This window comes from Salmo trutta, chromosome 18, assembly GCF_901001165.1.
Source record: "Salmo trutta chromosome 18, fSalTru1.1, whole genome shotgun sequence".
NCBI classification, from domain to species: domain Eukaryota; kingdom Metazoa; phylum Chordata; class Actinopteri; order Salmoniformes; family Salmonidae; genus Salmo; species Salmo trutta.
The window spans coordinates 57,347,439-57,373,750 of record NC_042974.1 but is presented as its reverse complement, the minus strand read 5'-3'; the positions used below and the strand labels follow the sequence as shown (position 1 = coordinate 57,373,750).

The 26,312-nt window shown below is 43.3% G+C and overlaps 1 protein-coding gene and 1 long non-coding RNA gene across 2 annotated transcripts; both read right to left on the bottom strand.

The window, feature by feature from the left end:
* Nucleotides 1–8,075: 8,075 nt before the first annotated feature.
* LOC115153571 (zinc finger protein 98) lies at nt 8,076–25,499 on the bottom strand. The gene is made up of 8 exons (XM_029699163.1): nt 25,341–25,499; nt 24,579–24,775; nt 24,365–24,466; nt 23,446–23,541; nt 23,213–23,323; nt 22,050–22,173; nt 20,667–21,919; nt 8,076–8,432 (listed from the first exon to the last, which is right to left on the bottom strand). Exons 1-8 carry the CDS (start codon nt 25,366–25,368, stop codon nt 8,091–8,093), a joined length of 2,253 nt encoding a protein of 750 aa, XP_029555023.1. The 5' UTR covers nt 25,369–25,499; the 3' UTR covers nt 8,076–8,090.
* On the bottom strand, nt 10,171–10,619 carry LOC115153573 (uncharacterized). The gene is made up of 2 exons (XR_003867712.1): nt 10,513–10,619; nt 10,171–10,417 (listed from the first exon to the last, which is right to left on the bottom strand). It is a non-coding gene; the product is annotated as an uncharacterized LOC115153573 (long non-coding RNA).
* Nucleotides 25,500–26,312: the final 813 nt, after the last annotated feature.

Here is a 26,312-nt window from a genome sequence, read left to right as displayed (position 1 = left end):
ACAGTTAATTTTCGTCTTTGACTCAATAAGTAAAATATATTTGATTAGTAAACAGGGAAACAACGAGTCCCAGACAGTTCGCAATATATATATAAAATATATATATATATATATATATTTTTTAAGGTTCTTCAGGCAAAAGGTTCCTGGAGGCACCTTTAGAGGGTTGCAATCTGAGGAACCCCTAAAGGTGCCTTAAGGAAGGTTTCCTTTTTAAAGTGTAGACAATTCTGTGCTTCCAACTTTGTGGCAACCGTTTGGGGAAGGCCCTTTCCTGTTTCAGCATGACAAGGCTCGTGCACAAAGCGAGGTCCATACAGAAATGGTTTGTTGAGATCGGTGTGGAAGAACTTGACTGGCCTGCACAGAGCCTTGACTTCAACCCCATCGAACACCTTTGGGATGAATTGGAACGCCGACTGCGAGCCAGGCCGAATCGCCCAATATCAGTGCTCGACCTCACTAATGCTCTTGTGGATTAATGGAAGCAAGTCATCGCAGCAATGTTCCAACATCTATAGGAAAGCCTTCCCAGAAGAGCTGTTATAGCAGCCAAGGGGGGGACCAACTCCATGTTAATGCCCATGATTTTGGAAGGAGATGTTCAATGAGCAGGTGTCCACGTACTTGTGGTTATGTGGTGTAGCTACTCTGTCTAGCTTGACTTCCTCCACCTACTGCAAGGCCAACAGTACGGCCATCAGCTCCACCGTATATACAGCTAGGTGATCTGTAATTAGTTTGTTTTGGACCATCTGTGTAAATGGCCACAAAATCCTGATATACAGTATCCAAACGTCTATTAAACTACATGGAGGCAGGAGTAGCTATGGACAGACACATAGTAAAATGAAACATTTAATATTTAACAATTTTTCACCCCTTTTTCTCCCCAATTTTGTGATATCCAATTGGTAGTTACAGTGTTGTCCCATCGCTGCAACTCCCGTACGGACTCGCTAAAGGCGAAGGTCGAGAGCCATGCTTCCTCCGGCTTTATTTGTATTAAAACGTGTTCCAGTGCAACATGCCTAGCTCTGCCCACTGGGGCGTGGCTTACTGAGCGCCCTTTGAAATAAGCGTTCGTATCGTCGTATTCCATCGGATCGAGTTATGCCACATTCATGTGCTAGTCGGAACTAGGAAACTTAGACATTTCCGACTTGCTAACTGGTTGAACGTGGCACGTGTGTAACTACAACCAGTTAGCAAGTATCACATTTCCAAGTTCCGACTAGCACTTGAGCGCAGCATTATCTCACCAAATCAAATCAAATTTGATTGGTCACATACACATCTTTAGCAGATGTTATTGCGGGTGTAGCGAAATGCTTGTGTTCCTAGAGTGCAGTGTACTCCAACAGTGCAGTAATAATCTAACAAGTAATATTTAACAATATCACAACAATACACACAAATTTTATGTATTGACATGGAATTAAGAATATATAAATATTTGGACAAGCAATTTTGGAGCGGCATAGACTAAAATACAGTTGAATAGAATACAGTATATACATATAAGATTAGGAATAATGTAAACATTATTAAAGTGACTAGTGTTCTAATTATTAAAGTGGCCAGTGATTTCAAGTCTCTGTATATATGGCAGCAGCCTCTTAGGTCCTAGTGATGGCCTTGAGATGCCATACAACTCTCCTTCCATGGCCTCCAACTGCTCTTAAATGCAAGTAAAACTAAATGCATGCTCTTCAACCGATCATTGCCCGCACCTGCCTGCCCATCCAGCATCACTACTCTGGACGGTTCTGACTTAGAATATGTGGACAACTACAAATACCTAGGTGTCTGGCTAGACTGTAAACTCTCCTTCCAGACTCACATTAAGTATCTCCAATCCAAAATTAAATCTAGAATCGGCTTCCTATTCCGCAACAAAGCATCCTTCACTCATGCTGCCAAACATACCATCGTAAAACTGACCATCCTACCGATCCTCGACTTCGGCGATGTCATTTATAAAATAGCCTCCAACACTCTACTCAACAAATTGGATGCAGTCTATCACAGTGCCATCCGTTTTGTCACCAAAGCCCCATTTATTACCCACCACTGCGACCTGTACGCTCTCGTTGGCTGGCCCTCGCTTCATAGTCGTCGCCAAACCCACTGGCTCCAGATCATCTACAAGTCTCTGCTAGGTAAAGCCCTGCCTTATCTCAGCTCACTGGTCACCATAGCAGCACCCACCCGTAGCACGCGCTCCAGCAGGTATATCTCTCTGGTCACCCCCAAAGCCAATTTCTACTTTGGCCGCCTTTCCTTCCAGTTCTCTGCTGCCAATGACTGGAACGAACTGCAAAAATCACTTAAGCTGGAGACTCTTATCTCCCTCACTAGCTTTAAGCACCAGCTGTCAGAGCAGCTCACAGATCACAGCTCCTGTACATAGCCCATCTGTAAACAGCCCATCCAACTACCTCATCCCCATACTGTATTTATTTATTTATCTTGCTCCTTTGCACCCCAGTATCTCTACTTGCACATTCATCTTCTGCACATCTACCATTCTGGTGTTTAATTGCTATACTGTAATTACTTCACCACCATAGCCTATATATTGCCTTACCTCCCTTATCTTACCTCATTTGCACTCACTGTATATAGACTTTTCTTTTTTCTACTGTATTATTGACTGTATGTTTGTTTATTCCACGTGTAACTTTGTGTTGTTGTATGTGTCGAACTGCTATGCTTTATCTTGGCCAGGTCGCAGTTGTAAATGAGAACTTGTTCTCAACTAGCCTACCTGGTTAAATAAAGGTGAAAGAAAAAAAGAAAAAAAAGATAGAAGCTGTTTTTCAGTCTCTCGGTCCCAGCTTTGATGCACCTGTACTGACCTCGCCTTCTGGATGATAGCGTGGGTGAAAAGGCAGTGGCTCGGGTGATTGTTGTCCTTGATGATCTTTTTGGCCTTCCTGTGACATCGGGTACTGCAGGTGTCCTGGAGGGCTGGTAGTTTTCTCCCGGTGATGCGTTGGGCAGACTGCACCACCCTCTGGAGAGCCCTGCGGTTGTGGGCGGTGCAGTTGCCGTACCAGGTGGTGATACAGCCCAACAGGATGCTCTCAATTGTGCAGCTGTAAAGGTTTGTGAGGGTTTTAGATGTCAAGCCAAATTTCTTCAGCCTCCTGAGGTTGAAGAGGCGCTGTTGCGCCTTCTTCACTACAATGTGTGTGCGGGTGGATCATTTCAGTTTGTCAGTGATGTGTACGCAGAGGAACTTGAAGCTTTCCATATTCTCCACTGCGGTTCCTTCGATATGGATAGGGGTGTGCTCCCTCTGCTGTTTCCTGAAGTCCACGATCAGCTCCTTTGTTTTGTTGATGTTGAGTGAGAGGTTATTTTCCTGGGACCACACTCCCAGGACCCTCACCTCCTCCCTACATGCTGTCTCATCATTGTTGGTAATCAGGCCTACTACTGTTGTGTCATCTACAAACTTGATGATTGAGTTGGGTCAGCAAAGTGGAGGTGTTGTTTCCTACCCTCACCACCTGGCGGCGGCCCGTCAGGAAGTCCAGGACCCAGTTGCACAGGGCGGGGTTCAGACCCAGGGCCCCCGAGCTTAATGATGAGCTTGGAGGGTACTCTGGTGTTGAATGCTGAGCTCGACAATGAACAGCATTCTTACATAGGTATTCCTCTTGTCCAGATGGGATAGGGCAGTGTGCAGTGTGATGGCGATTGCATCATCCGTGGATCTATTGGGGCGGTAAGCAAATAGAAGTGGGTCTAGGGTGTCAGGTAAGGTAGATGTGATATGATCCTTGACTAATCTCTCAAAGCACTTGATGATGACAGAAGTGAGTGCTGCGGCGATAGTCATTTAGTTAAGTTACCTTTCCTTTCTTGGGTACAGGAACAACGGTGGATATCTTGAAGCACGTGGGGTCAGCAGACTGGATAGGGAGAGATTGAATATGTCCGTAAACACTGGTCTGGTCTGCGCATGCTCTGAGGACGCAGCTATGGATGCCGTCTGGGTTGGCAGCCTTGCGAGGGTTAACACGCTTAAATTGTCTTACTCACGTCGGCCACAGAGAAGGAGAGCCAACAGTCCTTGGTAGCTGGCCGCGTCGGTGGCACTGTGTTACCACACCTGCACTGTCAGTGTACTCACACTGCCCACTCCCTTTTACACTTGCTAATAATTTGATGTGGCGTAGGTAGCCAAGATAAATACCTTTTCGCTATTGGATGATTTATAAGAGGACTATGGAGTATGAATAGTTGTGTCATCCTTGCAGACTACTGGACTATGCACATTTTGTAGGGTCTGTGAAAACAAGTGCACATGATTATTTAATTGATGTCTACTCTAGCCAACCTTTATGGCTTATCCTCTGAATGGAGCCTACCTATTAAAGACAGTTATCACAGACCTTATACATAAACTAAATAGACAAATTAACTTAAAGTGTTTAATTCACTCTCATTCAAACGTTTTTATTTACATTTGAAACAAGTGGGCCATATGCATGAGAACAGGCCCGGGGCTCTCATAGGGACCAATTATAGCACAAAATGTTTTGGGTGTGATTGGCGGAAAAACCCATTCCATTGTAGAATATACTACACTATAGCATACCTATACTAGTCTAGTATCTATCTGACAGTAGCCTATATATAATACAGTGCTAGAGCCTTATCTTACTAACCCCTGAACATCTTGAACTTTGAACGCCACATTTGTGAGGTGATGCTGCTGACAATCACTGTTCAATAACAGACGCTGCCCTCATTTTCTCTCCAATTTCTCAAACATACAAAACCCCCAAAATAAATAAATGAAAATATCGTTTTCACCATACGTTTCAGAATGCACAATTTATTCTGACTGACTGACAAAAACAAGGTACAGTATGTTCCAAAATCATGTTCCCATCCACTTACATTCAGTGAAATGTGGGTGAATGGATGATTGAGAAAGATTACCGACTCCCTCGAGCGGCGAATAGGGATCTGCAGCAAAATACACATGGTTTTATTTGAATGAGGATAGATAAAAACAAATACGTTGACAAAATCACCATCCGATTCGCTGCATCGGAGTGTTTATAGCTTGTATTATTTTCAACTCTTGTCCCTAAACGCATCGCAGGGATACCTATTCCCAGAAATGTTCTATTGTTTCTTAGATCATTTATTGTTAGGGCTCAAACAAACCAACAGCGTTTGCTGGCCGATAGTACTTAGCACCTCTAAACGTAATTTGCGCACCGATGTTGGCAATGGGACATCTACAGCTGGTGGTCCCTAAAAACACAGCGCGCTGAACAGACGAACGCTAGACCCACATTCAGTGCGATGTGTAGGCGCCTTTAGACAGCGAACAACAATATTTCAGTTAAGATCCAGCAAAAGTTAAATCAAATAACATTTAATTGGTCGCATACACATTTTCTATTTGTTATCGCAGGTGTAGCGAAATGCTTATGTTTCTAGTTCCAACACTGCAGTAATACCTAACAATACAAAGAAATGAATTTAATAATATTAGAACGAGCAATGTCAGAGCCCGGAAAATAAATATATACTCTAGAAAAATACAAATGTAGCATGCAACAATTTCAAAGATTTTACTGAGTTACAGTTCATATAAGGACATCAGTCAATTGAAATGAATATATTGGGCCCTAATTTATGGATATCACATGACTGGGAATACTGATATGCATCTGTTGATCACAGATACCTTTAAAAAAAAGGTATGGGTGTGGATCAGAAAACCAGTCTATCTGGTGTGATTACCACTCCCCTTATGCAGCGCAACACATCTCCTTCTCATAGAGTTGATCCGGCAGTTGATTGTGTTCTGTGAAATGTCCCACCCCTCTCCAATAACTGTGTGCAGTTACTGGACATTGGCGGGAACTGGAACACGCTGTCATACCCGTCGATCCAGAGCATCCCAAACATGCTCAATGGGTGACATGTCTGGTGAGTATGCAAGCCATGGAAGAACTGGGACATTTTCAGCTTCCAGGAATTGTGTTAAAATTCTGGCGACATTGCGCCGTGCATTATTTTGCTGAAACGAGGTGATGGCGGCAGATGAATGGCACGACAATGGGCCTCAGGATCTCGTCACAGCAATTTGAATGCGCAGAGATTCTATCAATAAAATGCAATTGTGTTTGTTGCCCGTAGCTTATGCCTGCCCATACCATAACCCCACCGCCACCATGGGGCAATCTGTTCAAAACGTGACATCAGCAAACCGCTCGCCCACATGACGCTATACATGTGGTCTGTGGTTGTGAGGCCGATTGGACGTACCGCCAAATTCTCTCAAATGACGCTGGAGACGGTTTGGTGGACACAGCTCTGGTGGACATTCCTGCAATCAGCATGTCAATTACACGCTCCCTCAAAACTTGAGACATCTGTGGTCCCGTGTGGCTCAGTTGGTAGAGCATGGTGTTTGCAACGCCAGGGTTGAGGGTTCGATTCACACGGGGGACCAGTACGGAGAAAAAAATGTATGAAATGTATGCCTTCACCACTGTAAGTCGCTCTGGATAAGAGCGTCTGCTAAATGACTAAAATGTAAAAAAATCTGTGGCATTGTGTTGTGACAAAACTGTACATTTTAGAGTGGCCTTTTACTGTACCCAGCACAAGGTGCACCTGTGTTATGATCATGCTGTTTAATAATATTCTTGATATGCCACACCGGTCAGGTGGATGGATTATATTGGCAAAGGAGAAATGCTCACTAACAGGGATGTAAACAAATTTGTGCACAACATTTGAGTGAAATACGATTTTTGAGTGTATGGAACATTTCTGGGATCTTTAATTTCAGCTCATGAAACATGGGACCAACACTTTACATGTTGTGTTTCGATTTTAGTTCAGTGTATATGTATATGATGGTGTATAGACAGTATATGAATAGTAAATGTGTACACAGCAGCAGCTATATAGGATGATCCTAGACTAGTTAAATAAAGGTTAAATAAAATAAGACTAGACTACAGTATATACAGTACATATGAAGTGGGTACAACAGTACTTAAACATTAAAGTGACCAGTGTTCAATGACTATGAACTGTACATAGGGCAGCAGTCTCTGAGGTGCAGGGTAGAGTATCGGGTGGTAGCCGGCTAGTAACAGTGACTAAGGTTTAGGGCAGGGTACTGGGTGGAGGTGGGCAGATGGTGACTGTTTAACAGTCTGATGGCCTGAAGATAGCTGTTTTTCAGTCTCTCGGTCCCAGCTTGGATGCACCTGTATTGTCTCAGCATTTCCCAAACTCGGTCCTCGGGACACCTAGGGGTACATGTTTTGGTTTTTGCCTTAACACTACACAGCTGATTCAAATTGTCAAAGCTTGATTATTAGTTGATTATTTGAATCAGCTGTGTAGTGCTAGGGCAAAAACCAAAACGTGCACCCCTTGAGGTCCCGAGGACTGAGTTTGGGAAATCCTGTTGTAGATGGTAGGGGGGTGAACAGGCCGTGGCTCAGGTGGCTGAGGTTCTTGATGATCTTCTTGACCTTCCTGTGACACCGGGTGCTGTAGATATCCTGGAGAGCAGGCAGTGTGCCTCCGGTGATGTGTTGGGCTGACTGAACCACAATCTGGAGAGCCCTGCGATTGCAGATGGTGATACAGCCCATCAGGATGCTCTCAATGGTGCATTTGTAGAAGTTTGTGAGGGTCTAAGGGGCCAGGCCAAACCTCTTCAGCCTCCTGAGGTTGAAGAGGCGCTGTTGCGCCTTGTACCCTACACTGTCTGTGTGGATGGACCATTTCAGGTTTTCAGTGATGTGCAAGCAGAGGAACTTGAAGCTTTTCACCCTTTCCACTGCGGCCCCATCGATGTGGATGGGGGCGTGGTCTCTCTGCTGTTTCCTGAAGTCCACGATCAGCTCCTTAGTTTTGTTGGCGTTGAGAGACAGGTTATTTTCCTGGCACCACTCCATCAGGGCTCTCACCTCCAGGGCTCGTCTGCAAACACAATGATTGAGTTGGAGACGTGTGTGGGACAAAATGTTTAACTAACATCTATAGGCAAAAACCTCAAGGCTAAAATATTAATCTTGACTTGAATTTGCTCAGTGTTCTTTCCTGTCATGTGCTTTCAAAAGTTCTGTCCGACTGAAAGCTTTCTCGCATCTTAAACATTTGTAGGGCTTCTCTCCCGTGTGAGTCATCATGTGTCTTTTCCGTACCCTTAAGTCAGAAAAGTTTCTCCCACAGACAGAACACGGATACGGCTTCTCCCCCGTATGAGTTCGCATGTGTCGAGTGATATAACAGTTTTGAGTAAAACCCTTCCCACAGATTTTGCACTTATATGGCCGCTCTCCAGTATGATATCTCATGTGTACCCTCAGTTCCTTTGGAGATCTGAAACCCTTCCCGCACTCTGACTCTGTGCATTTAAAAGGCCTCTCCTGAGTGTGAATCAGGTCATGCCTTGTCAATGAGGACATGCTAAGAAACAGCTTATGTGCATGGATAACGCACCCCAGCATGATGTCTCGCCACATGGCCTTGTAATGTCCTTTGTAACACGTAAGATTTGTCACACTGGGAGCAGGAGAAGTGTTTATCTTCAGGTTTTCTGTGAGCACATAGCATGTGCATTTTCAGTTTTGCATTGTTGATAAAGCCCTTTCCACACTCCCAGCAAAGGCATGGTTTCTCTCCTGTGTGTATTCTCTCGTGTTCGACAAAAACCTCTGATAAGTTGAACTTCCTTGGACAGTAGGAGCACTGGTATGGGAGGTCTCCGGTGTGAGTCCTCTCGTGTCTGAGGAGAGCTGCTAAATCAGTGTAGCTTTTCTCACAGTAGGTGCAGAGGAATGGCCCGCTGAATTTATGGACATCCAGATAGTGTTTCTTGATGGGCTTGACACCGTTGAAGCTGTTTTCACACATGGTGCATTTCAAGGGCTTGTGCACCAATTTATGCCTGTCTAGCTTTTCTGGGTCTGCAAACATCCTACTGCACTCAGTGCAATGGAGAGGGCTGTGGGTGAGTGCATGTACTTGGGCCTCTTCAGACTCAGCTCGCAGCACCTTGCACACTATCTTTACAATGTGCTTTCTCATATCATTGATGTTCTTGAACATCTGCCCACAATGAGGACATTTATGAGGGCGCAGATCTGAGTGGGATCTTATGTGATCTTGCATGCTGTAAGATTTTGGCAAAAGTTTTTTACAAATGCAGCAGACTTTTGACTGTTTGCGTTTTTCAGTCTGGCTAGGTTGGTAAGATGGGTCTTGGGGTGTACTGGTGGAGGACGAGTCACTGTCCTCAGGTGTTGCCTCAAGAGGAGTTCCACTGGCCGGCTCTGTGTCCCCTCCCTCAGGTTTCTGGACTGTTTCGCTGGACATCTCAGAGTCCTTCTCATTACTAGCTGGAGATCTGCTACGCCTTTTCTTAAGAGTTTTTTCACATTTTAGTCTCGGTTTCTCCAAGCTCTGCGGGTCCTTGTAACTCTTATGACACTTATTCAACATTTCAGGTCTTTCGTCATTTCCTTTGAGCTGCTTTTGTGTTTAACCTTTAGGTTTTGACACAACTACTTTACACATATTTTGCTGATGTCTCGTCAGATCAAAATGGCACTGGAAGCACTTCCTACACTGGAGATAGTGAAATGGGCGCTCCCCTGTGTGTATTTTCTGGTGCTGCTTCATGTCTGCACCGCTCTTTAATATTTTTTCTTCAGTCAGTTCTGTTTCAGTTTGTTTACATTCTCGTGCTAGCAATGTTTTCATCTTACGCCCCCTGTTTTGTCTAACTGGTCTACAGGGCAACATCAGGTTAGTAGTGTCAATCCTTTGTAGCTTCACTAAAGGCTTGTGAAGCATGGAGGATATGATCGCATCAGACACGTCTCTGCTTGTAATTTGTTCTCCATGACTTCCCCTGGCTTTATGTGTCTTTATTTTAAGCTGAAAGATCTCTTCCTTTTGACACTTAAATCTTCATAAGTCTGCGCCACCCCATCTGCCCCAATAACCATCACTGTTTCGTACCTGGAGTCCACCTCTTCAACAATATCTTCCGTCTCATCTTTTACTGGTCCAATCCCCACAACCTTCTCTTCTTCATTACTGGCATGAACCTCCATGTCCTCATGGTCCACAAGGTCAGCAAACTCTATAGATAGTTTGTTGTTTCTCTCACATTCCACCCTCTCCTCTCTTTCTACTACATCCATACTTGTCCCCGGTTCCATCTCTGTGTACTCTGTCAATGTTGCAGAGTCCACCTCCAACTCTTTGGTGAATGTATCCATGAAGACATTCAAGGATGACACTGGTGTTTCTGACTCTGTCTGTTCTGTTGCAATCACCACCCTTTCTACAGGAGGGAGACAGAGAGCTGAGAGAATGCAGTCCCCGTCGGTGGAAGACAGAGTATCTAGAAAAGGATAGTATGGTTAAATAAAGAATAAATGTTAATGTCCCCAACTGAAAAAAAATCTAACATCTACATGAGTCCTGAAAGATGCCTACCATGGTTGTCTAGCAGGCCGAGGTCTCTGTGGTACTGAAGCAGGGTTTTCAACTCTTGAGGGTGAGACACAGACTCAACACATTCCTCCAGAACAGAGGGGACATCGCCGAGCAGGAATGCAGCCTGACACAGAAGGAAAATAGATAGGATTTAGGGATGATTCAAAAGATACTATACGAAACTTTGTGACTAGTGATCCTTCACTGAATTGATTAAGGTATTATTCTAATTTCAGTACCTGTTGAAAATTTGATACTGGAAGTAGCTTCTCAAGTCTTGAAAGAAACTGACACATGAGTTTCTCTATTGCGGCATCATACTTGGGACCAAATTCCACAGGAAAAACATCCTAACAGAGAATAAGAAATTAGTATAAAATAAAACCCATTTGGTATAAGAAAAAGTGTAATCTGCAACTCACATGGAAGCATACAGCCGTAAACAGAATAAAAGGAGACCTTGGAAAAAGGTCAACATTGGTCAGAATTGTTTATAAATAAGATCAATGTTCACCAACCGGTCGATAGCGACTGGTCAATCTCAAAAGCATTCTTAGTCGATAACCAAACATTTCTGTAAAAAAAAACAGCGATAAAGCCTTGAGTTGTTGACGGTAGGTGCACTTGATTCAGCAGCCCTAGCGCCGGGAAGTTAAATTGTCTGAAGGTAGAACTCTGCATACCTGACAGGCCCAGACAGCAAATCAAGTGCACCTATAGGCCTCCCGCTGGCCAATCAGATAGCTCAGATCAAAGTATCTGCACAGTTTCCTCGCACCATAGATTGAAAAAAGCCTCGAAAGCACAGCAAAGTTTTTTATTTATTTTTATTTCACCTTTATTTAACCAGGTAGGCTAGTTGAGAACCAGTTCTCATTTAAACTGTGACATGGCCAAGAATATAGAAAAGCAGTTTGACACATACAACAACACAGAGTTACACATGAAATAAGCAAAACATACAGTCAATAATACAGTTGAAGAAAATCTATATACAGTGTGTGTAAATGAGGTAAGATAAGGGAGGTAAGGCAATAAATAGGCCATGGTGGCGAAGTAATTACAATATACTAATTAGACACTGGAGTGATTGATGTGCAGAAGATGAATGTGCAAGTAGAGATACTGGGGTGCAAAGGAGCAAGATAAATAAATAAATACAGTATTGGGATGAGGTAGTTGGATGGGCTATTTGCAGACGGGCTATGTACAGGTGCAGTGATCTGTGAGCTGCTCTGACAGCTGGTGCTTAAAGCTAGTGAGGGAGATATGGAGCTAGTGAGGGAGATATGGAGCGCGTGCTATGGGTGGGTGCTGCTATGGAGACCAGTGAGCTGAGATAAGGGGGGACTTTACCTAGCAGGGTCTTGTAGATGACCTGGAGCCAGTGGGTTTGGCGACGAGTATGAAGCGAGGGCCAGCCAATGAGAGCGTACAGGTCGCAGTGGTGGGTAGTATATGGGGCTTTGGTGACAAAATGGATGACACTGTGATAGACTGCATCCAATTTGTTGAGTAGAGTGTTGGAGGCTATTTTGTAAATGACATCGCCGAAATCGAGGATCGGTAGGGTGGTCAGTTTCATGAGGGTATGTTTGGCAGCATGAGTGAAGGATGCTTTGTTGCGAAATAGGAAGCCGATTCTAGATTTAATTTTGGATTGGAGATTCTTAATGTGAGTCTGGAAGGAGAGTTTACAGTCTAACCAGACACCTAGGTATTTGTAGTTGTCCACATATTCTAAGTCAGAACCGTCCAGAGTACTGATGTTGGACAAGTGGGCAGGTGCAGGCAGCGACCAGTTGAAGAGCATGCATTTAGTTTTACTTGCATTTAAGAGCAGTTGAAGGCCACGGAAGGAGTGTTGTATGGCATTGAAGATGGAGGCTAGTTAACACAGTTAACACAAAGAAGGGCCAGAAGTATACAGAATGGTGTCGTCTGCGTAGAGGTGGATCAGAGAATCACCAGCAGCAAGTTAATACTGTGAGATTTAAAAACGTTTAAAACCATGACTTGAGAAATACTCAACGAATACAACAAAGAGCTGCTGTTTTTATGAGTAAGTTCATGTTTCAGTTATTATTCAGCTCTTTGTCAACACTTTGTTCAACACTTTTATAAGACAGAAAATGTATGTTCTCCCTACTTCCGCTCACGCTACAACCATCACTTCAGCTGCAATAAATGACTCCAGCAAAGTTATCCGATAAGCTTGCGTTGTTATTATTAGCAGTTTGTGTCTTTTTTAATGTCAAGGAATATTTCACTTTCTCTGGTCATAGGAGTAACAACATGAATTGGTGCATGAGGCAGAAGTAATGCAGTGTGACTTGAGTTTCTCCATCAGCTGCAAGCCTGTGTCCCTTATTCTCAGCAGAGGGAGGGCGAGCGGAGGGACGGTGAGTCGGGTGAGAGGCAGCCTAACCGCTGCTCCCTCCCCTCAGACTGACCATCAGATGCAGGCCTCAGTCCAGTAAAAAAATATATAATAATGATTATGCTCACTCAGCTGTGCCTCACAAGTAATAAAACAAATGATCTATTACAATCATATACCTACAATTTGTACATTTAATTTCAAAATGGTATGAGAAGAACAACATTGGGAGGGCAATTCAAACATAGCCAATATGCATAAATAATGTATTGGGCCTATAGCCTACTGCACAAACATCATTGCTACATGACTTTTATTTATTATCATTATAAATTTTTTGTCATTTTTACCCCTTTTCTCCCCAATTTCATAATCACGATCTTGTTTCATCGCTGCAACTCCCCAACGGGCTCGGTAGAGGTAGAGTCATACGTCCTCCGAAACATGACCACGCTTCTTAACACCAGCTCGCTTAACCCAGAAAGCAGCACCAATGTGTTGGAGGGAACACCTTTCAACTGACGACCGAGTCAGCCTGCAGGCGCCCGACCCGACACAAGGAGTTGCTAGAGCCAAGTAAAGCCCCCCCCCCCGGCTAAACCCTCCCCTCAACCGGATGACGCTGGGCCAATTGTGCGCCGCCCTATGGGACTCCCGGTCATGGCCGGTTGTGACACAGCCAGGGATCAAACTCCAGGCTGTAGTGACGCCCCAACATTGCGATGCAGTGTCTTAGACCGCTGCGCCACTCGAGAGGCCTTACATAACTGTTTTTAATTGGTTAATGTTGCATAGGCTTACGTTTTTTAAGTCATGTTTAGTTTTTTTAATCTGAGTGGTAGATCTCAGCTTGCATTTTGACTCAGAAAGTGATTTTAACGCAGAAAAGTTTGCTGACCACTGACTAAGATGGACTGTGAGACTGCACTTCTGTACTAGTATACGCACACAGCCACACTGACCTGAAAGAAGTGTTCCATCTCATCTGGGTCTTTTAGCTTAGGTTTGAATCAGACCCAGGAAGTTGGAGTCTGATAAATCTCCATCATCAGTCTGCAAGAAAGAGAACACTTTTGTTATGATGATCATTATCATAAAGAGTTATGTCTAGGACTGAGTGACTGATTGACTGACGTAAACGTTAGCTGAGCCTATATGCCCTTTGAACCTCACCCGTGTCCCCCAGAGGTGTGTGAGGGTCTGTATCCTGTCCAGGTGTGGCTGAATGGTCTGGAGGTCTGTGATGGGCTTGGAGCAACACAACTCCAGGACCAGCTGAAAGCAGAGCAAACCAGTCAGGAGACTTATTTGACACAATAAACCTAACTAAATATGACATAAGCCATCGTTCCCCACATAATGATGAACACTAGTTCCATCCCTCACCCGTGCTCGAAGACCCAGAATAAGTTGGGCCCTCTGTCTGAGGTTCAGAAGCTCTGGAACCATCTCTGTGACCATGGTAACAAACTCTTCCAGCATCCCATAATCCATCACGTGTCACTGCTGGACCGTTCGCCAGATGGCTGCTGAGACCAGCCGCAGTGGTGGAACCATGAGGCACAGAGATGTTTCATCCATCCAGAAACAACACCTAGCCCTTTCCCTGCTTGGAATCATTGAGCCTTCCTTTTGATTAACTCAGAGGAGTTGATCAAATCATGGATCTACAATAAAGAGGACAGGTAGTTCCTTGGTGTACACATCACTGACAAACTGAAATGGACCACCCACACAGACAGTGTGGTGAAGAAAGCGCAACAGAGCAACTTCAACCTCAGGAGGCTAAAGAAATTTGGCTTGTCACCTAAAACCCTCACAAACTTTTACAGATGCACAATTGAAAGCATCCTGTCGGGCTGTATCACCGCCTGGTACACCAACTGCACCCCCCACAACCGCAAGGCTCTTCAGAGGGTGGTGCGGTCTGCCCACTTTAAGGAATGGAACACTAGTCACTTTAATAATGTTTACATATCTTGCGTTACTCATCTCATATGTACAGTTGAAGTCAGAAGTTTACATACGCGGAGATCATCCGTTCACCCACACTGCGTCTCACAAAGACAAGGAGGTTGGAACAAAAAAATCTCCAATTTGGACTCCAGACCAAAGGACAAATTTCCACCGGTCTAATGTCCATTGCTCGTGTTTCTTGGCCCAAGCAAGTATCTTCTTATTGGTGTCCTTTAGTAGTGGTTTCTTTGCAACAATTCAACCATGAAGGCCTGATTCCCACTGTCTCCTCTGAACAGTTGATGTTGAGATGTGTCTGTTATTGAACTCTGTGAAGTATTTATTTGGGCTGCAATTTCTAAGGCTCTAAGGAACTTATCCTCTGCAGCAGAGGTAACTCTGGTTTTCCATTCCTGTGGCAGTCCTCATGAGAGCCAGTTTGATCATAGCGCTAGCTGGTTTATGCGACTGCACTTCAAGAATCTTTCAAAGTTCTTGAAATTTTCCACGTTGACTGACCTTCATGTCTTAAAGTAATGACGGACTGCCGTTTCTCTTTGCTTATTTGAGCTGTTCTTTGCATTACCAAATAGGGCTATCTTCTGTATACCACCCCTACCTTGTCATAACACAACGGATTGGCTCAAATGCATTGAGACGGTAAGAAATTCCACAAATTAACTTAAGGCACACCTGTTAATTGAAATGCATTCCAGGTGACTACCTCATGAAGCTGGTTGAGAGAATGCCAAGAGTGTGCAAAGTTGTCAAGGCAAAGGGTGGCTATTTGAAAAATCTGAAATGTAAAATATATTGTGATCTGTTGAAAAAAGTTTGGTTACACTGATTCCATATGTGCTATTTTATAGTTTTGATGTCTTGACTACTTTTCTACAATGTAGAAAATAGTAAAAATAAAGAAAGCCTTGAATGAGTATGCGTTCTAAAACTTTTGACTGGTAGTGTATGTATATACTGTATTTTAGTCTGTTCCGCTCTGACATCGCTCGTCCATATGTATATCGTCCTAATTCCTTCCTACTTAGATTTGTGTGTATTGGGTATATGTTGTGTCATTTGTTAGATTACTGCACTGTCGGAGCTGGAAGCACAAACATTTCACTACACCAGCAATAACATCTGCTAATCACATGTATGTGACCAATAAAATTTGACTTGAAGAGTTGTTTCTGGACGGGCTTAGAGAAGCGGTGAGACGACTGCAAAGGCAATGCAATTCGCTTGTTAGATAGCAACGTAACACTTATAGGAAGTGTGTTTCTTCAACTGCCATATTCAATAAAATAACGGGAATGAAATCAGAGGGGAACAGAAATGCTACATATCTGTAATAACAGAAAAACAAAACATATGTTATACGTTCTGGAACGAGTCCTGTTGCCGCACAAAAACAATACGTTAGGACATAGCCATACCTAGCTATCGTTTGCATAGCTATAAATATGTTACCGTTCCCAGCAGACATGTGTTTTTTACATGTCTCGCCACTGCAGTAACCGGGAACTTTGATAGGGTGATTGAAAACGGCAACTATTTTTGCCGATGTGTACGTTGTCGAACAAGACGGGGGACCTATTTAGAAGTAACACCACAAATCAAAGTTTGTCGCGTACACATATGAGCAGATGTTAAAGCAGGTGGAGTGAAATGCTTATTTAAAGCTCAAGCAGTGCTGTAAGTATACAATACTATTACACAAATACCACCCCCCCCCCCCCAAAAGGAAGCAAGACATTAACAAATATCAGAGCGAGAGCTAAGACCTTTATAACTAAAATCAAGACACACCACAGCCCATCGTTTCAAATGGGAACACATATTTACATTTACATTTAAGTCATTTAGCAGACGCTCTTATCCAGAGCGACTTACAAATTGGTGCATTCACCTATAATATCCAGTAGAACAACCACTTTACAATAGTGCATCTAAATCTTTTAAAGGGGGGGGGGGGGGGGGGGGGGGGTTAGAAGGATTACTTTATCCTATCCCAGGTATTCCTTAAAGAGGTGGGGTTTCAGGTGTCTCCGGAAGGTGGTGATTGACTCCGCTGTCCTGGCATCGTGAGGGAGCTTGTTCCACCATTGGGGTGCCAGAGCGGCGAACAGTTTTGACTGGGCTGAGCGGGAACTGTGCTTCCTCAGAGGTAGGGAGGCGAGCAGGCCAGAGGTGGATGAACGCAGTGCCCTTGTTTGGGTGTAGGGCCTGATCAGAGCCTGAAGGTACGGAGGTGCCGTTCCCCTCACAGCTCCGTAGACAAGCACCATGGTCTTGTAGCGGATGCGAGCTTCAACTGGAAGCCAGTGGAGAGAGCGGAGGAGCGGGGTGACGTGAGAGAACTTGGGAAGGTTGAACACCAGACGGGCTGCGGCGTTCTGGATGAGTTGTAGGGGTTTGATGGCACAGGCAGGGAGCCCAGCCAACAGCGAGTTGCAGTAATCCAGACGGGAGATGACAAGTGCCTGGATTAGGACCTGCGCCGCTTCCTGTGTGAGGCAGGGTCGTACTCTGCGAATGTTGTAGAGCATGAACCTACAGGATCGGGTCACCGCCTTGATGTTAGTGGAGAACGACAGGGTGTTGTCCAGGATCACGCCAAGGTTCTTAGCACTCTGGGAGGAGGACACAAGGGAGTTGTCAACCGTGATGGCGAGATCATGGAACGGGCAGTCCTTCCCCGGGAGGAAGAGCAGCTCCGTCTTGCCGAGGTTCAGCTTGAGGTGGTGATCCGTCATCCACACTGATATGTCTGCCAGACATGCAGAGATGCGATTCGCCACCTGGTTGTCAGAAGGGGGAAAGGAGAAGATTAATTGTGTGTCGTCTGCATAGCAATGATAGGAGAGACCGTGTGAGGATATGACAGAGCCAAGTGACTTGGTGTATAGCGAGAATAGGAGAGGGCCTAGAACCGAGCCCTGGGGGACACCAGTGGTGAGAGCACGTGGTGCGGAGACAGATTCTCGCCACGCCACCTGGTAGGAGCGACCTGTCAGGTAGGACGCAATATGCCATAGTGGCCAGAACAAGAAAGGAGGTGGGCAGAAAAATTAAATGTAAACATTACTCAACAGTGCCAAAATACATGTCTATAATATGTGTCAAGAAAAAGTATGTGAAGCTTTTGTAATTACCTGGATTTCTGCATAAATTGGTCATAAAATTTGATCTGAGCTTCACCGAAGTCACAACAATTGACAAACAGTCTTTAAACTAATATTGCATAATTGTTTGTGCGTTGTCATGTCTTTATTGAACACAACGTGTAAACATTCACAGTGCAGGGTGGGAACAAGTTTGCGAACCCTTGGATTTAATAGCTGGTTGGCCCTCCTTTGGCAGCAATAACCTAAAAAAAATAATTCTGTAGTTGCGGATCAGACCTCCGTCGATGATAGCAAGCTGTCCAGGCCCTGAGGCAGCTCAAACCATGATGCTCCCTTCACCATACTTTACAGTTGGGATGAGGTTGATGGTGTGCTGGGTCTTTTTTTTCTCCAGTGTTGTGTTCCTTCCAAACAACTCAACTGTAGTTTCATCTGTCCACAGAATATTTTGCCAGTAGCGCTGTGGAACAACCAGGTACTCTTTTGTGAACTTCAGACGTGCAGCAATGTTTTTTTTTGGACAGCAGTGGCTTCTTCCGTGGTGTCCTCCCATGAACACCATTCTTGTTTAGTATTTTACGTATCGTATACTCGTCAATAAGAGATGTTAGCATGTTCCAGAGATTTCTGTAAGTCTTTAGCTGACTCTAGGATTCTTAACTTCATTGAGCATTCTGCACTGTGCTCTTGCAGTCATCTTTGCAGGACAGCCACTCCTAGGGAGAGTAGGAACAGTGTTGAACTTGTTCTCAAGTAGCATACCTGGTTAAATAAAGGTGAAATAAATAAAAATGTATAGACAATTTGTCTTACCGTGGACTGATGAACATCAAGGCTTTTAGAGATACTTTTGTAACCTTTTCCAGCTTTATGCAAGTCAACAGTTCTTAATCGTAGGTCTTCTGAGATCTCTTGTTTGAGGCATGTGAATAGCAAACTCAAATGTTGTGAGTGTTTTTATAGGACAGGGCAGCTCTAACCAACATATTCAATCTGGTCTCATTGATTGGACTCCAGGTTAGCGGACTCGACTCCAATTAGATTTTGAAGAAGTCATTAGTTTATGGGCTCACATACGTTTTCCAACCTACACTGTGAATGTTTAAATTATGTATTCAATATAGACAAGAAAAATACAATAATTTGTGTGTTATTAGTTTAAACACACTGTGTTTGACTATTATTGTGACTTAGATGAAGATCAGATCTAATTTTATGGACAATTTATGCAGAAATCCAGGTAATTCCAAACGGTTCGCATACTTTTTCTTGCCACTGTACATTATTGTAACGATAGTTCAAGTTAAAAAAGGGAAAATAAATAAACATAAATATGGGTTGTATTTACAATGGTGTTTGTTCTTCACTCGTTGCCCTTTTCTTGTTGTGAACAGGTCACAAATCTTGCTGCTGTGATTGCACACTGTAGTATTTCACTCAATAGATATGGGAGTTTATCAAAATTGGATTTGTTTTCTGTGGGTCTGTGTAATCTGAGGGAAATATGTCTCATATTTGGTAGTGAGTGGACAAGCCAACCGGATGCTTCACATTTATACATCCGGTGAAATATGCCTCATTGTTCTGTCTGTGACGAAAGGTACCTGTCCTCTGTGTCCTGTAAGAGTGTAGTTCCCATTGCGCTATAACAATGTATGTAGCCAGTTTCTCAGCGTAGCCACTAAGCAAGAGCCAGTACAGAGAAGTTGTCAGGAGCTGCGCATTGTGTTACTTTATTGTAGGGAAACCAGAGCACACAATTGTTTTATTGAGTCTATTCCAGCCAACGTCTATATCCTCTGAATAAGCCTATCAGAGACACTAGTCACATTATACATACAATACATATACAAATGAGCTAGCTACTATAAGCATGATTATTACAAAATATTTAAATCACACTAATTCAAGGCTTTTTATTTACACTTGAAACATCAAACTCATGCATCAGAACAGGGCCCAGGGGTTTTGTATGGACCAACTTAAAAAATAAACATTATTGGGTGTGATTTTAAAAGTAAATTTTATATATATTTATTCACTCAACAAACATAATGACTAAACTACCATTCGATGTGTTACATCAGTGCTTATAGCTTTCATTATTTCCAACTTTCGCCCCTAAAAGCATTGCAGGGATAACTGTTCCCCACTATGTTAGAAGTTCAGAACACAGGGACAACATTTTTCATTACTAACATCTATATAGTCTCAAAAATCCGAGACCTTGGGAGCACATGACAATGGAACATTGTGGGAGGCAACACGTCTTCAGATACTAGAACATCTATACACAAAAAAATGCAATCAAAGCACAAAAAAAAAAGAATCCCTTGATTTGAATTTGCTCAGTGTACTTTCCTGTCATGTGCTTTCAAAAGTTCTGTCCGACTGAAAGCTTTCTCGCATCTTAAACATTTGTAGGGCTTCTCTCCCGTGTGAGTCATCATGTGTCTTTTCCGTACCCTTAAGTCAGAAAAGTTTCTCCCACAGACAGAACACGGATACGGCTTCTCCCCCGTATGAGTTCGCATGTGTCGAGTGATATAACAATTTTGCGTAAAACCCTTCCCACAGATTTTGCACTTATATGGCCGCTCTCCAGTATGATATCTCATGTGTACCCTCAGTTCCTTTGGAGATCTGAAACCCTTCCCGCACTCTGACTCTGTGCATTTAAAAGGCCTCTCCTGAGTGTGAATCAGGTCATGCCTTGTCAATGAGGACATGCTAAGAAACAGCTTACCGCAGTATGTGCATGGATAACGCACCCCAGCATGACAGATTTTCACATGACTTACCAATGCCCTCTTCTCCCCGTAAGACTTGTCACACTGGGAGCAGGAGTGTTTATCTTCGGGTTTGCTGTGAACATTTAGCATGTGGTTTCTCAGCGTTGTTATGTTGATAAAGCCTTTTCCACACTCCCAGCAAAGGCATTTCTCTCCTGTGTGTATTCTTTCATGTTCGGCAAGAGTCGTTGATGATTTACATTTCTTTGGACAGTGGGAACACTGGTAAGGGAGAGTGTGAGTCCTCTCGTGCCTGACAAGATCTGATAACTCAGTGTAGCTTTTCTCACAGTAGGTGCAGAGGAATGGCCCACTGAATTTATGGACATCCAGATAGTGTTTCTTGATGGGCTTGACACCGTTGAAGCTGTTTTCACACATGGTGCATTTCAAAGGGTTGTGCACCAGCTTATGCCTGTCAAGCTTTTCTATGTCTGCGAACATCCTTCCGCAAATGCAGCACACTTTTGACTCTTTCTGTTTTAGGTTCTGGATAGGCTCCCCTGTGTGGATTTTCTGGTGCCGCTTCATGTCTGCACTTCGACTGAAAGTCTTCTCACAAATCTGGCACTGCTTGAATGTATATTTTTCAGAAAATTCTGTGTCGGTTTGTTTCTGTTCTTGTGTTAGAAATGTCTTCATCTTCAGCCCTCTGTTTCTTCTTACTGGTAAAAAAGGCAATAATATCAGGTTGGTAGTGTCAACCCTTTGTAGATCCACTGAGGGCTGGTAAAGCACAGAGGATATGATCACATTAGACTTGCTGTTGATTACGCTAAGCATTTGTTCTCCATGACTTCCACTGGCTTTGTGTGTCTTTATTTTAGGCTTTTTGAAAGATCTCTTTTTCCCGACACTTAAATCTTCAAAAGGCTGCACCATCCCGTCTTCCCCGATAACCATCACCGTTTCGTACTTTGGTTCCACCTTGCCTGTCTCGGGGTCCACAAACTCTGCATCATCCTCATCACTAACAGAGGATCTTTTGTTTTTCTCACATTCCCCTGACCTGCTATCCACCCCCTCTTCTCTTTCTTTTACATCCATACTTTTTCCTTCTTTCTCCACCTCTGTTGCAATCACCACCCGTTCCACAGGAGGAAGACAGAGAGCTGAGAGAATGCAGTCCCCATCGGTGGAAGATGGAGGGTCTGTGAAAGAAGGAAAAAGGGAACCAAAACTCAACCCAGTAATGCTCGATAGACGTAATTTGCCATTGGGTGTGTCAAAACAAATCCATCATATAAAGCATGAAAATGATGGATTCTGAAAGATGCCTACCATGGTTGTCCAGCTGGCCGAGGTCTCTGTGGTACTGAAGTAGGGTTTTCAGCTGCTGAGGGTGAGACACAGACTCAACACATTCCTCCAGAACAGAGGGAACGTCGCTGAGCAACAAGGCAGCCTGACACAACGAGGAATACAGAGTTAGAAGGAATATAGGTAGAATTCACACAATGCCTAAGTGTCAAGTCCATGGTTCCTCTATACCAGTGGTCTCTAACCTTTTCTAGCATGAGAGTTACCTTTAAAAAAGAAACATGTCAAAAGCTACTTGTTTTGTTCTAGCTTTCGAATAGAAACAATGTTCTCTTCTCCTGCGCAACTCTTCACCAGGTCCTTAGTGTACAAGAGAAAGTAGTACACTATGTTTTCTGTCAATATACCTGGTAAAATAATGGTTAATAAACAACTTCCACCTGCAATTTTTATCCTCAAATTACATTTTCAGTTAAAATAAAAAACCTGGTTTTAGATTTTTTTTGTTTTTCACTCTCAAAATTACAATTGTTCATAGAAAAACAACAAAATGTGATGTTCTGAGTCCATATCAATGGCATATCAATGGCTAATTCCCTTTTAATCCCATCAGATGACCATTTATTTTTAGGTCTGGAAGAAAACTAACAAATTTGGTTCTTCAAGTGTAATTCCCCTTTAATTGTGCATCTGGCAAGTGAGGGATGTGCGAAGGTTCTGTACTGCTGCTGCTCATTTCATGGCAAAGTGTGCAAATAACAAATAATAGATACAAATGATATACTTCTGCCAGGTAAGCCTACATTGCAGTTAACATTTTATTGAGAAGGTTTGGCTGCATATTTCTGTCAATCCACAAGACAGTTATCACATCAACTGGCTACACACAGAGTGATAGACCAACGTGTGCACCACACACAAGCAATATTGCTGGAAATTAAGATATTGTGTTAGTTTTGGCTTTTTAAGCCAAGGGTGGGATAATGTTAATGTTGCGTTGATTAGATAGTTGCTAGGAGCTTGCGGTGTCTGTTACTCGTGAGTTTTTGTTTGTCAGTTTGCCGTGGAACACGTGAAAAATGCATGTACTTTCAGAATTGTTAGGCAAGCTACTCATAGTAGGGCTGCGATCGACCTGTTGAAGACCCCTCCTCTATACGAGTTTAGTTTATTTCTACTAGTACCTGTTGGAAGTTTGATACAGGAAGTAGCTTCTCAAGTCTCGAAAGAAATTGCCACATGAGTTTCTGAATGGCTGCATCATAACTGGGACCAAATTCTACAGGAAAAACATCCTAAAACAGAGTAAAGAAATATGAGCTATGAAAACCTCTCAGAAGATATTATTATTTAAATTGTTGAAATACAGTGATGTGGAAATGATCCATGGCTATTCTATACCCTCATACTGACTGACCTGGAAGAAATGTTCTCTCTCATCAGGGTCTTTCAGAAGGGTTTGAACCAGCCCCAGGAAGTTGGATTCAGATAATCCTACCTCTGCATCAGTCGCCTGAAACACAGAATATAAACATGTTGCCTTCATCAGGACATCTAGATGATAGCTTGTCATTTAGGCTGCATATATTTTTTCCATAATGTATCATTGTCTTATAAGAAATACACTACATGAGCAAAAGTATGTGGACATTTACAGTTGGCACTATGCATTCGGCAGGTAGCTTTCTTCTGGTATCCGCCAAACCCAGATTAGTCTGTCAGACTGCCAGATGGTGAAGTGTGATTCATCACGCCAAAGAACGCATTTCCACTGCTCCAGAGTCCAATGGCGGCGAGCTTTACACTACTCCAGCCAACACTTGGCATTGCGCATGGTGATCTTAGGCTTGGGTGCGGCTGCTCGGCCATGGAAACCCATTTCATGAAGCTCCCGACGAACAATTATTGTGCTGACGTTGCTTCCAGAGGCAGTTTGAGCACTCGATGGTCTCATTCTGTGAGCTTGTGTGGCCTACCACTTCGCAGCTGAGCTGTTATTGCTCCTAGATGTTTCCACTTCACAATAACAGCACTTACAGTGGACCGGGGCAGCTCTAGCAGGGCAGAAATTTGACAAACTGACTTGTTGGAAAGGTGGCATCCTATGACGGTGCCACGTTGAAAGTCACTTAGCTCTTCAGTAAGGCCATTCTACTGCCAATGTTTGTCAATGGAGACTGCATGGTTGTGTGCTCAATTTTATACACCTGTCAGCAACAGGTGTGGCTGAAATAGCCGAATCCACTCATTTGAAGGGGTGTCCACATACTTTTGTATATATCGTGTATTACTGACTGATTTAGCTATTAGCTGAGTCTCTGCCCTAAGGAGCTCACCTGTGTCCCCCAGAGAGGTGTGAGGGTCTGTATCCTGTCCAGGTGTGGCTGAATGGTCTGGAGGTCTGTGATCGGCTTGGAGTGACACAACTCTAGGACCAGCTGAAACCAGCGCAAACCAGTTAGGATAGTTATTTGGGACAATAAACATGACTAAATGTGATCATATGCCATCGTTCGCCACATAATGATGAACACTAGTTCCATCCCTCACCCGTGCTCGAAGACCCAGAATAAGTTGGGCCCTCTGTCTGTGGTTCAGAAGCTCTGGAACCATCTCTGTGACCATGGTAACAAACTCATCCAGCATCCCATAATCCATCACGTGTCTCTGCTGGACTGTCTGCCAGATGGCAGCTGAGACCAGCCGCAGTGGTGGGACCATGAGGCGCAGAGAGTGGAGAGGAAGACCTGAAAAAAAGAAGTTGACTTAGTTTTTCACAAATCAATGTATTGCACATCACAAAACACTCTAGCTTGTGTAACTATTTTTACAATTCTATGTGATTCATTGTCAAGAATGTTGTGAGTGTGAGAAACATCATTCATCCAGAAACAACCCCTAGGTCTTTCCCTTATTAGAATAATTGAGTCTTCCTTTTGATTAACGTAGGGGAGTTGAACAAAGCGTGGATCTACAATAAAGAGGACAGGTAGTAAGGATTGTTTCTGGATGGGCCTAGAGATGCGGTGAAACGACTGTGCAAAGTAGCAAAGGAATGTTTGCTAGCTAGCAAGCCAACACTTCAAGGAAGTTTATTTCTTCAACTGCTTAGTGTATTTAATAAAAGAACGGGCATGAAATGTTGCGCATCTGCAATAACAACAAAAAAAGGACATGCAAAACATATTTTAGACGTTCTGAAACGAGTCCAGTTACAGTACGAAACAGTAAGAAGTTAGGCATACATATATATATCTAACGTTAGCAAGTATGTCCGATATAGCTCTAGTATCGTAGCTATAAACATTTTACCATTCCCCCCAGACATTTGTTTTTGCATATCTCTCCACTGCAGTCACACCAGACACCTGGAAATGCAATAAGGTGATCAAAAATAACAACTACTTTTGCCGATATGTGCCACTGTGCGTGCATTCTCGAACAAGACTGTGGGGGACCTATTAAGATGTAACACATGAGGTCCTTGTAAATGTGTAGTTCCCTTCTTCTTCGATGAGGTTTAAAACGGCGGTTGGCATCCAAAAAATGTTGCATTACCATCAAGTCAAATCGAATTGTATCAGTCACATGCGCCGAATACAACAGGTGTAGACCTTACAGTGAAATGCTTACTTTCGAGCCCCTAACCAACAATGCTTTAAAAAAAATACTTATAAGAATAAGAAATAAAAGTAACAAATAATTAAAGAGCAGCAGTAAAACAACAATGGCGAGACTACATACAGGGAGGTACCGGGGTAATATGTAACGTTACATGTAGGTAGAGTTATTAAAGTGACTCCACAAATTTCTTGTTAACAAACTATAGTTTTGGCAAGTCGGTAAGGACATCTACTGTGTGCATGACACAAGTCATTTTCCCAACAATTGTTTACAGACAGATTATTTCACTTGTAATTCACTGTATCACAATTCCAGTAGGTCAGAAGTTAACATACACTAAGTTGACTGTGCCTTTAAACAGCTTGGAAAATTCCAGAAAATTATGTCATGGCTTTAGAAGCTTCTGATAGGCTAATTGACATCAATTTAGTCAATTGGAGGTGTACTTGTGGATGTATTTCAAGGCCTACCTTCAAACTCAGTGCCTCTTTGCTTGACATCATGGGAAAATCAAAAGAAATCAGCCAAGACCTCAGAAATAAATTGTCGACCTCCACAAGTCTGGTTCATCCTTGCGAGCAATTTCGAAACGCCTGAAGGTACCACATTCATCTGTACAAGCAATAGTACGCAAGTATAAACACCATGGGACCACGCAGC

Coding starts and splice junctions, on each gene's coding strand:
- LOC115153571 (XM_029699163.1), bottom strand. CDS start 25,368: ATGCAAAAACAAATGTCTGGGGGGAATG. Junction 23,324..23,445: donor AGAGAGAACATTTCTTCCAG/GTCAGTCAGTAT, acceptor ACTCTGTTTTAG/GATGTTTTTCCTGTAGAATT. Junction 22,174..23,212: donor CTGTATCAAACTTCCAACAG/GTACTAGTAGAA, acceptor TCGTTGTGTCAG/GCTGCCTTGTTGCTCAGCGA.